Genomic DNA, 12,476 nt, shown 5'->3' with positions numbered 1-12,476 from the left:
GTTTGTTATCCTGTGGGGGGGGGGTGCACGTAGACCCCCTCTAGCCCACGGACTACTAGTACCTGTCCCCGAAGCGCGTTCTACCATGGATGTAAAAAATCTATTTTTTACATCCATGGTTCTACCAAATCAAATACTCAGTGCAGTTGCTAAAGAAGGCAAACTATTACGTAACAGAAGTCAGCGTATATTCAAATGTATATAGCATTCGATATGACAGAAAAAACAACAAAAAAACCAACAACAACTAAAACAAAAACAAAACAAAACAAAACTTTGTATGTTTTCATTTGTATTACTTCTACAAACCAAAAATCACATCTGTGTATTATTTCCAAATACGTAATTTGATTGGATTAATTTTTGTCGAGTCATTTGTTTCCTTATCCCCGCGATCATCATGCGCCAAACAGATTGGTGGCCACGGCTGTATCGTGGACATTGATGAATTCAAGTATCGGAATGATACTGCCGGGGTCGATACCATGACGAACTTTGGGTGTTTATGGAGACATTGATCGCGATTCTTCTGCTTGTTGCTTTTTATTTCTGTTGACCTGCGTGATGCGAAACTTTAATTCCTTTGATTTAATTGATTCGTTCGGTCAGGATTAACGCTTATATCTGATGAATAGAGGGCATTTACAGCACATTTAGGAATACATGAGATTTTATCAATTTGGTTGATTTTTTTTATGTAATTTTTGTGACATCTTCAACGATTTAAGTTGTTCACATTGTCACTTGCTATATAAATGAAATATTGCATTGCATACATAAGCCTATTGAGTGATGGACAACTTTCATTTTAGCTGCATTACGACAAAAATTGAACACTCATCTTTTGTATAAAAGCAGCCAACGATAAAATTCAACAATGAATGTCAAACACGAGGTATCAACATATATGACATCCTCACCAACCACACTAGTCTGAGTGAAAATGCGACAAATGATATAAAAGTATTTTGAACCAATATCACACCAAACACGGCAATGAAGTAAGGTAAAGAACCAAAGTAAAGAAAGAAATAAATGCATGGCCAAACACTGGATAAAAAGGAACCAAAAATGTCCAATACAAGTGAAGAGGTATAAATCAACCAGTGCCAGCATAGCATTACTATTCTAACCTTTGTATGTAACATTGCATCCCCTTCTTGCAACTTGTTCTCGTGGAGTGACAGGTGATAGGTCGTGCTTCACACCTGACAGATGCTGGGTTTGAGCCCCAGCAGGGTATTGGTTATTACAGGAAAAAAAAACAACACCCCTCCCAAAAGAAAAAAAAATATTCAAGAAATAACACCTTTTTCTGTTTATTTCCTTCCATACAACTGAAGAAGACGTGGAGAGAGCTCGGATCGATGACACAATAGAGGAATGAAGTGAAAATTTGGACCCTTTTTTTCAATAAAGTCCCCTTGAGGTTACACGTCCCATTCCAATCTGATTAAAATCAGATGTAGAGTACGGCGACGTCTTTACCACGCGGTATTCTCTTGCTGTCGCCTGGTAGTGAGAGGCGACAGCAAGAGAATACCGAGTAGTTATAAAGACGTCGCCGTACTCTACATCCAGATTGGTCCTTTTCCTATCTCTTACAATGAACAAAATTCGCTCCGTTCAGAACGTAACCTTTGACCTCATTTACATAAGTACACAGCTCTTTCATTTATTGGTATGCCTCTTCTACGATGTTGCCCATGAATCGAGATCGATCGTCAGCACAGGCTACAGGTTCTAGGAGTGTACGGTGTAAAAGAAACGCAGAGAACAGGACAAGGTTTACCGTGAAACCCCCAGCGCCCGTGTCAAGCACCGGGTCAACCTCCTATGGTGGTGAGTGAGTCAGGCAGGACATAATGCCCCTTCTGACCCACTTCTAAGATGGGTGTGTACGTCACCAATGTACATACGTCATTGGCTCAATTTTCGGACGTCGACCTTTTGATTGGTTGATAGAAATGACGTCGAGGGGTGTGTAACCCAGCTAGCCAGTTCATTCATCGATAGTTGAAGGACTGTGATACACCTCAAGTTGCGACAGTCTTGTTGAGAGTTCAGTGCTAACGTAAGGAAGGTTCTCAGCTCCTGTACTGCGCTGATAATCTACTTTCAAGACTAAATCCTAGTTAAGTCGGAGGTTGGTTATTCCAAAGGGTTTCAAGAAAACGCGCTTTTAAGTTGTTGAAGGTAAGACACGAGACAATAACTCTTCCATTCACAGTGTCGCTGTCAACTCCTTTCCTTACAGCAACCCGTCGCCCAACCATTCAGGGACCGTGCATTAGCTACTAGTTCAGGTTGAGCGACTGATTGCAGCAAACCCTTTTACATGACGTTTGGTTGGTCTGCTGATCAACGGTAAACATAGCCGACTGCTAGTTACTAGGGGATTTGTCAGTAGCTTGTCTGTTGTCAGCGTTTTCTTCGATCAAGTTGAAGTTGGGAACGGAGCTATGTTGAGCTGGCGAACCCGGTACTTAGCTTGAAATTGTACTGGCGACTACCCACTGTATGTCAATCTGCTCTCCTCCACAGCATAAATTTGATATTCTTCTCTACATAGTTTCGCGTGGTCACAGGTCATGTGTGAACCAAGGAGGTATACGTCGTATACCGTCAGAAACGTGCTCGTTCCGCTCTACCTTCTAGATGCGACCCGTTATTGACCTACCACAACTTTGTATGTCATGTCGACCAATACGACACACCGAAAGGATTGTGTCGGTCTACCGATCGGTGAAAAATGCTTATGGTGCTTGCAGTGTTAAAACCACGTTGGATAAAATCCTTTATATGCCTGTGGACTAATGTCTTGTGGGGATAATGAAGTACATGCATTGTACGCATAGACATGTAGACTGTGTCGGGGGGGGGGGGGGGTGGTTCAAGTTAAGTATTCGCCATTGAAATTGCCCATGACATTTGGTTGCGACGTAACATGGTCAGTTTGACATAGACGGCACGACAAGCGTGACGCGACAACAGCACCAGTGAACTACACACCTCTAGTACGGCTGTTTGTAGTCTTGACAACACGTACAAAACAGGCTGATTACCGTGACGAGAGCTAGAGATAAGATCTGGTTCATTGACTCGTACTTTGATCAACACTGTTGCATAAAGATTTAGGTTAATGTTTGTATTAAAGGGGGTCCTACAATATATTCTGTCATTCTTCAGTTGTCCTGCAATAAACTGAGTGTCATAACCTTCTCTTCTAAGTTGTCTGGCCTCTGACAAACCTTTAAAATATCCATAGGAAGTATCAGATTTTTTGGTGCCCTAGTATTTGAAAAATGTACGACCTGTGCACCTATTGTTAAACTTGCGCAATCTGTAGCTTTTCAGTAACCACTTCTATATCAATCTACGAATTTCAGGCACGTTACTCGGCAATATGAAATTCCAAGCAGTCACGATCGTCGGCGTTGTACTTCTCTCAGTGATAGACTGCCATGCACGAAGTCAGTCGAGGCCATGTGCGGATGATGGGTGGTACTATGAAGTGCGTACATTCCGCTGCAAACCATGCACAGTTTGTGTAGAAGAACTTGGAGAGCGCGAGGAAAGCCCGTGCCAAGATTTCAAAGACACTGTCTGTACCGCTACACCTGTAGTTACCCGGCCGCCACCAACAGAGCGCGCCAAGGTGGAAATCCCCAGCAAACTGCTAAAAAAATCACCCACCGACAGTGTCACAGACAGAGAAGCAGTCACCAGCGACCTCGGTGAATTCAGGACTTTTCTCCCCTTTGATCCAGAAGCAGGCGAAAGCGCCACAGACATTGATCAAGAAGTCGAAGCAGAGGAACTGCGTATACCATGCGAGGACACGACAGATCAACTGAACAAATGGAAAGTCATATGTTATGTCCTGGCTGGTATAGTCATCGCACTTGTCACCATTGTCATTGTCCTGATTGCGTACATCTGCTGTGTGCAATATCCTGTAAAACACGTCTCATTCAGCGACGCAGAGAAGGCACAAGGCATGGAGGATAGTGTCTTCTTAGAAACAGGTAAGAAAAAACGGTCAAATTACCGTAAAATGTAAAGTTGTTGTCATATAATTCATATACTTGAGTGTATATATATATATATATTAAATACAGTATATATGTGAGTATGTATGTATGGAAGCCTAAACGAAACTAGAACTGCCAATTGTTCAATAAGCCACGCTGGTTGTATTGAAAAGACAAGGTCTCCAATCCATTCATATGCACATGCACCTACACACATTCCACCAGACAATGCGGACAAATTCTTTCTGACTTTCTCATGGACTTTGGACATGTGACATATTCCGCATTGCAAAGAGTGGCAATATCCATTATCAATGAAAAAAACCGCCAAAATTATACAGTCTGCCTGTCTTGTTTTTGAACTCTATTTATAATTCTAAAGTGATCTGAAATAGTAGTTTAAAGCTGTCGCAACATGCACCTGCTGATTTTTCATTTATATATGTATATGTATATGAAAATTATAAATGAAAAAACCGCCAAAACTAAAGTCCGCCTGTATCGTTTGGACCACGAAATATTCATAATTTCAAAGTGATCTGAAATTATAATTATTAAGCTGTCGCAACATGCATCTCCTGATCTATCATAACTGGGCTGTGTCGCTCCCGTTGCTCTAAGCTAAGTGGTGAGTTGGCGAAAAGTGAGACGAAGTGAAAAGCAAATTCAAAAAGAAAGGGAATCGACATGTGCAAGTACAACGCCAACATGTTGCACGTCCGTGTTCCCAAGGTGTTGACTCCTGGGCTATGGTCAATCATCATTTCCGATTCGCCTTTGAATACAAGCTGACCAATGAAAGACGGTTTGTTTTTCGGCAAGTTTGGCGTAATATCCTGCCGCGGTATTCGTTCGATTCGTAGGATGTCCATTAGCATTATGGATAAAGCCAAGAGGAAGTACAGGGGGCAAACACTTCATGTGATGAAAAAAGTCACGGGTTTAGAATCTCTTTCTCGGCTAGTAATCAACTCTCATAGCCTGCACACCGACTGTTAGCAGTAGGTACGTGTAGAAACAATTTACTTAGATATAAATATTTTTGAAAAATCAAAATTCTGAATTTTTGAATTTGACTTCTTGGCATTTTGTTGATGACGTATTTTGTATGGCCACAGAAAAATTTCAGAGATAGGCCTACTGCATGATACATTTTCTTCAATACATAACACTCAAAGTTGAAATTTCAAGTGAAAAGCTTTCAATATTTGAACTAGGTCAATCCACCTCAATCGCTAACTCACAATTTGGTCACTGCAAGATCGTGAACTGTAACATGCGTCAAACACCATCTTTTTTCATTGTTAAGAAATATTGACACAGCAAAAGTGCAAACGATTTGCGTCAAATACCAACTACATATTGTTTAGAATTGTTGCTACAGCAAAGTTTGTTGGCCCATTGTGACATCAGAGATAGTGGTGTGACGTATATTAAAGTCGTAGGTGTGTCCATATTTGGAGTGGCCTTGTAAAAGGTCCTGATACAGACTTATTCATATTTAAATAAGATGTGACGTCTGCTCTTCGACGTCACGGCGGTGTTGATAAAGTGGGTATGGACGTGGTCACAGGTCATAAAAGCCATTTGAAGCCAGTAACACTCTGCTGCAGTGTGGAGTGATCTTTATTTGCAAAAGTAAACCTAGTGTTATGAAGTCTCACAGGTTAACGTCGTGGTCGGGAAAAACGACCATGAAACGTAACAACTGTATTTGCAGTCATTCCAAAATGATCAAGCACACTCAGGAACGTCGTCAAAGTCAAACAGGTTAAATAAATTCTTTCACCTTTGACCTAAATGTAATGAGGTCATGCGCTCTCCTGTAAAGACGGGGTAATGCTCTCCACTCTGTAAGTGTAAAGACACAGCGGCCTCCTTTTCAAATAAACTGAGGCTATGTAGCGGTCATTAGACACTACAGAGAACCCTGATCAGACCCTTATATAATACGACTACAATCAAGTTGAAGTTCACATCAAACTTTGACGTTCACTGAACATACATACATTGACAACTTACAGACTCAGACGATATTGAACACGATTGGAACGAATTTGGGATAAATTGGATAGTGCAGTAATGTTTGTGTGATCTGCAAATGTAAGCTCATCTGCTTTTCTTTTGTTGTGAAAAAACTTATTTTTATGGATAATTTGTAATATTGTAACTTTGAGCTACAGGGCATACAACGCTTTTGATAAATTTGAACCATTAAAAGATCCAATTCGCTCCCAAATTAGTTCCAATCGTATTATAGTCAGTATAAATGATTTTGATTGAGAATAGAGAGACTGAGTGTTCTGCAAAGAGTATTGCTGTAGATTAATTTTGTTTGAAAATTCTAACCTGGCACTGTTCTCACCCTGAACAGATAACAACGGCTACACGATACGTAGACCACGTCTGTTTTCAAGACAACGGTTGTCAACAACGGAATTCCTCCGGTCGCTGAATTGCAAAGACACGAAGCCGTTGGGTTCCAAAGAAGAATTGTTCGACAAAGTAACTCTCAGTGACAGCACTGCTGCGGCATATACCGAGAGCAAATTTACTAAAGACAGCGATGTTACCATAGAAACCAGTATCAATGAGCACGAGAGAACCACTGTTATCTGCTGATGGGATCATCGTAACTACTGAAGAGGATTATTCATCAACTAGAGGACAAATGCAAGATCCAACGATTTGCACACAGGCTGTTGCATCAAACTTTATTTTCAGCAGTCCACAGAGTCCACGGTCAACGTCTCAACCAAAGCAACTCGTTGTTAATTTCAGAGAAGGCAGAGGGGGTTCAGTTTCAACAACGGCTAGTTTTGAAATATGAACTACAGACTATGACTTTTGAATTCTTGTGCTCATCGACCACAATTTCTGGAGAGCGCCCAGAATGAATGTGTCTTACATGTTCAGTATTAGAAAAGTGCCTTATTTACATTACCAAGAGGTAACGATGTGTTTCCTGTTACCTGACAAACCACAATTATGAAACCAGTTTACAGAAATCTTTTTTATTTACCAAATGAAAAAAACAACGCATTTCCATAGTGTATTTTCCGCACAGTGCCAAGATATATTGAGGTTTCGTCTATTGACAACTACAAACTCTGTTTTATGTGATTTTTTTTCTTTTAGTGACTTTGACTGAACGCGATGTTTTCCTTATCATGCATATTCAGTTCCCTATGCACTGCTGACATGCGAAATACCAAGTATTCAGCTCTCGCACCACTGCCTGTGTTGTTAAACATGCATTATTGTCATGGTCGAACATAACATTTTAACTGAAATTTCAATAGTGCTCGAAAATTTTGTTTGAAAATTTTCAAAACTGTAGATGCCATGTTCCACGCCTATCACTGCTGGTAAGTTTAGGCATTTCAGAATGAATAAGAAAGAAACAGACACTTATATACAGATACTTGACTGGGTTGCAGAACAACTCAGCGACACTGGGGATTTAATGCTGTTTTGTATTAGAACTTTTTTGTGATAATAATTATGACCGTTTCCACTTCGTGTGTTACAATTTATCTCATTGTAAGTTTATTAACAATAATACAAAATTAATTTCCATAGTGTCAATTTTTCATGGAAAACCTTACAATATCGTATATGATTATATGCATTTACCGCAACAGTTTAATTGAGCGAACATTGTAAAACAAAGATTTTTTAGTATTTATTTATTTATTTAATGCCAAAAGTCCCAACTTCCCGAGTTAATGTGGACATAAATATTACCGTCTAATAATTTTGCCTCCTGTCATTTGAAGAGACCACGCTACATGACAATATACTCAAAAACAATGCTTGTCATGTCATGAAATATCGTTATGGAAACATTTTATGAAATATGCAGTTACACATGTAAATTGTTTACACTTTGTTGAAACGTTTATTTTTTAATAAAAAATGTGTAAAATTTAACATCATGTATTTTACGGTTTGTTAGTTACATCAGCAACACAAATGTTCATCCGTACGCGCCTTGAAGTTTATAATCGTCATCATTATGGCGATTAAAACACAGCCTCGTTTTCAAAGTAAATTATACACCCTTACAAAATACAAAGGCCTCTGTATCAGCCTTTGTATTTGTAAGGTTGTATAATTTACTACATAGGTTTGTATCTAGCATCGCTAAAGCCTCTGAATACCATGATGATATCAGGCCTTTAGTTCCTCAGATCATCTGAAAACAACATTTTTGTCCGATAGAATTTTTTTCGCACCCAGACCTTTTACTCACAAAATCACGGAACACCGTAGTCGAGAACCTCTGCAATTTATAAGACTGCAAAAAGACAGGACATTCAACCAATCCTGATAACGTCAAGATCATGTCATGTGAAGATCATTGGTCAAACGTAGAGTGAGAGAGGGCCATTGAAATCAAAGCACAATGACTTGTCCTCAATAGGGATGAGGGGATGGAAATTCCAGTAGTTTACAACGCCCTCCTGCGGTCAGTGGACCGTTTACGTCATCGTCCCATTCACAATGACAGGGTAGAGCTGACGGCTGAGTGATTCAGTCGAAATATTATACCGAAAGCAATTCGATCTGAGTTACATGAATTACAGCACAATGCGACAGTGTTTTGCCCTTCTCTAGCCTACACACATATCGATTTTCTTTCATTTTACCAGGTAATAAGCTTTAATACCTGGTTTCCGATAGAGTCTGATGAAAGTGCAATTGCCACCTCGGCTACTGGGTGCTACATTCCTTTCGTAGTATTCGTGGACGTATACGTGGGGATTCTTCCATACTGATCGAACGTGCCTTGGTGATAACCATTCATATTCTTAGATATTCAAATGATTTTCTCCCCTCAACAGCTTGTGTTAACTCACTTTGTTGAAGTCTGAAGATCTCAGGGGGACAAAATCGAGTATACTCCAATTTCAAAAACAAATCCAGAAACTCTCTTTTGTTTTTTTGCGGATTAGGGGCATTTTAAAGCAAAATTTAAACATTTAGAATAAAATTACAATCTAGTCTCGTCATCTAGTCTTTTCTTTACTTGATCAAAATCATTTTAGGTGGTAGTCGTGCCGTTTTTTTGTGGGACTTTAAAAATCATGCTGTGTGGTTGCTGTCGTTGTTACTGTTAGTGAATGAGGACACCTCTCCCCTTTTTGAGGAGGTTTACTCATTTTACTTTGCTGAGAGATACTTTGGATCTTCATACAAAGTACAAATGGTGTATATAACGATCAACACCAGTACTAGCATAGAGGAAGATGTATTTTCCTAGTAATGCCGTTGATTGAAATGATCGTTAAAATGCTTTCATTGCCGGCCTCGTGTATCGAACGTCGCACGCTCCATAGGATTAATGTTAACTCGATGATGATGTCGCTGAGCGCATAATCATCATTTAACCGAAAGTGAACCGGAACTATTTTCACCTAAAGAACTTCTGGATTTGAAAATTTCAAAATGACATATATTTTACATGGAAAATACTGTCTTTACAAAATTTTGGGGGTTTTTTTGAGAAAAAATCCATAAACAATAACAGTGAGATGAATATCATTTTAAAAATCATTTTATTTTTCCAACATATTTTGTCTAACATGGAAATAGAGCATATAATTGCCATTTGTATGTAAACCCAAAAATTTCGAGTGAAAATTATGTAAGAGACATGTAATAAAATTATTGTAGTCGAAACATGGGACCATTTACTCACAAAGCAAGAGAACATTTGCCCTCTTTACATCACACAAATGGTCATCTACCCTTTAGTGTGTAATCCAATGTTTAGGTTATAAGGCCATAGAATGAAAATTCTTTATTTGCCGTACTTGGATTTTTGTAAAATCTACCAGCCAGTAAGCAAAAAAAACAAAACAAAAACAAAACAAAAAAAACCCCCAAAACCCCCAAAACCCCAGGAAAAACACAACAGAGATCAATCGCATAAACTTTGACTTTCCATTGGTAACAAGTATAAAAACTCAACTATTACATTTACAATGCAGTGTTTCTTGTGCTGTACAATAAGCACGTTGAAAGCAATTCTCGGAAACACAAGTTATACTTGTATTAGTAAAACAAGCATGCTTCCAGTTAGGTGACTGTGAGTCTGAACAAAAATTCCATACAGTGTGATAGTAATCAACTGGTTGTGTTACGAAGATGGTTTGTCTCTGACGTAGGTTTATGCACTATCTAGGTGGTCATAGGCAGCAGCAAATTTATCAATTAAAATAACAAGATCTCAATTATGAATACAAAGTATATTTGCGACAAATTCAAAACAGATTTTTACGAAGTTTAGACGAAAACAAGAATATATTTGTATTATATTTAGAATGATGAAGGTGGTCAACACTTGATAAAGGAACATGACAATTCCCCGTGATGGATTTGCAACGTGTCAAATTAAATATTAATTGTGACATTTGAATATTAATTGTGACATGTAAATTTAAGATCGAGACCTGTACTGATGTCTACGATTAGACGTATAATTTTATGTTTAATTCATATCTATCGTATTGTGACATAGCCACTCGATAGTTTAATATTGTATGACTTGAATTTAGTTTGTATGACTGACAATGAATGACCGACATTGACCCCTTCTACACGTGGGGGCATCGTGAGAACGATTCCCTTGTTTATTTTCATGACCTTTTGATGTAACCGTTCATCCGTCTTCAGTGATCTATTGTTTTGACAACTACTTAAGTCATTAGTATCGACCGGACGCTATGTTGACAGATGTACTGATGGGAGCGACCTTTCCTGTCTTTCACTACTACCGACTCTACTACCGAGTTAATGCATACCAAAGGCATGACAATATGCAGATTTAGAGACGATTTAAGTTGTGTACTTTCAAGACAGAGAGACTCTTCACTTCACGTCTTGACGCATTCCTGTAAAGAGATGTAGACGCTCTGAGACTTTGACGTACCGACTTTAGTGAGAAGCCCAATCTGTTTGACTGTGGTGGACCACGTCTTTGTAGAATCTGTTGAGACGCCCCAGAAGACACTGACCGTGACCGACGCCTATTATTAGACTAGTCTGAGACATAGAAGTTTTACCATGTAACTCATGTTACTAAGCTGAATAAAGTGCTACGACTTAAAGTATATTTGTGTACCTGTTGCCGTCTCTACTGCCTGACGTTCCTTGCCACACAGTGTACGTACCCGACAGTAGTTAGGTCACAACCACGCTACGAGACAGTATGATCAAAGCCACGCCTTAAAGATAACGTTTAAAATCCCATTCTAAAATAATACGAGAAAGGGAATACAAGGACAAGAGAGAAAAATACAACAGACAGGGCAGGGAGAAGACCAAGAGAAGTCCAAGCATTTAGCAAGTATCTTGGGCGATGACACCTGTCAAGCTTGTCTACCGAAAAATAAAATCTATGTAGTACCAACGAACTCTGAACATTTCGTGCAGTCATTTGAAGATTTCCAGTACCTTTCAGCAAGCCAAGACGAGCTCATGAGTAAAAGCAGACCAAGACGATATAACGAGATAAACAACATGAGAACAACGAATAGTAATAGTTGTTTTGACAACCTGTACACTATGAATTTAAAAATGTTGTTAACAAAAAGTGTTCTTTTAAAACCTGAAAATTTTCAAATATTAAACTGCAAAAGTTACTTAGTATAACAAAGTATGTACTTGTCACTCTATAAACAAATGCTAAACATCTTGGTAAAAGTTAAAATTACTGTCTCTTTCATACAATTACAATTCTTTTTAGTAAGGAGAGTGGGTAGCTTAGCAAATCATAACAGCCTTGAGTGTAAATCAAGTGTCAAATAGTACAAGTACCGAGCACAGTTCCTGTTGAGTTAAATGCTCCATTAGCTGTAACTTATGGCTATTTATTCTGAATTCTGCGTATCAACTAGTCTTTTAGCCGACTTCCAATAGCGCCGATCGTGATGTCACATTTGTTACTAAATATAGCTGTATGCGCGCGAAATCGGACACTAGTGTGCTGCTGCCTGAAATTCGGACAAATTTTGTTGTTGTATGCTCGGTTGTTATTGCAGCTTGAAGTCGGAGCCATAAATTCATAGAAGTAATGTGACTTTTAGTATGCACTGTAACATCAGCAGGTTTTATTTTCATCGTTCTTGCGGAAAATGCGGACAAATATCTACTTTTGCATATTAAAATGACGTTCAGTGATCAGTGCTATTGCATACTAAATGCAATATCTGATTGTCAAGACGCAATGCCGACTGTCAAGACAACCATTTTTGAAAACTGAATTCTAATCCGGACTTATAAAATGACCATATAGTTTGGAACTTAAAGCAGGAAAATTGTTCAAAGTAAGAGCGACTTCAACTGCGTACGAACTATTTGGAGCATTCAACAACGAACATTTCACGATACCTGCTTGCCCCGGTGCACTGAGATCCAATATCGTGATCAATCGCG

The 12,476-nt window shown here is 38.9% G+C and overlaps 1 protein-coding gene across 1 annotated transcript; it reads left to right on the top strand.

Moving 5' to 3' along the window:
- The first annotated feature begins 1,999 nt into the window (after positions 1–1,999).
- On the top strand, positions 2,000–7,967 carry LOC139130709 (uncharacterized). The gene is made up of 3 exons (XM_070696475.1): positions 2,000–2,196; positions 3,390–4,028; positions 6,409–7,967. Exons 2-3 carry the CDS (start codon positions 3,407–3,409, stop codon positions 6,654–6,656), a joined length of 870 nt encoding a protein of 289 aa, XP_070552576.1. The 5' UTR covers positions 2,000–2,196; positions 3,390–3,406; the 3' UTR covers positions 6,657–7,967.
- The last annotated feature ends 4,509 nt before the right edge of the window (positions 7,968–12,476 follow it).

The sequence above is a fragment of the Ptychodera flava genome, chromosome 1, assembly GCF_041260155.1.
Source record: "Ptychodera flava strain L36383 chromosome 1, AS_Pfla_20210202, whole genome shotgun sequence".
NCBI classification, from domain to species: domain Eukaryota; kingdom Metazoa; phylum Hemichordata; class Enteropneusta; family Ptychoderidae; genus Ptychodera; species Ptychodera flava.
The sequence above is the reverse complement of the archived record's forward strand: the minus strand, read 5'-3'. Positions and strand labels throughout refer to the sequence as shown.

Bases quoted from the DNA above. Each gene is read 5' to 3' on its own strand.
- LOC139130709 (XM_070696475.1), top strand. From the start codon at position 3,407: ATGAAATTCCAAGCAGTCACGATCGTCGGCGTTGTACTTCTCTCAGTG. The intron at 4,029-6,408 runs GTAAGAAAAAAC...CACCCTGAACAG, and splicing joins TAGTGTCTTCTTAGAAACAG to ATAACAACGGCTACACGATA.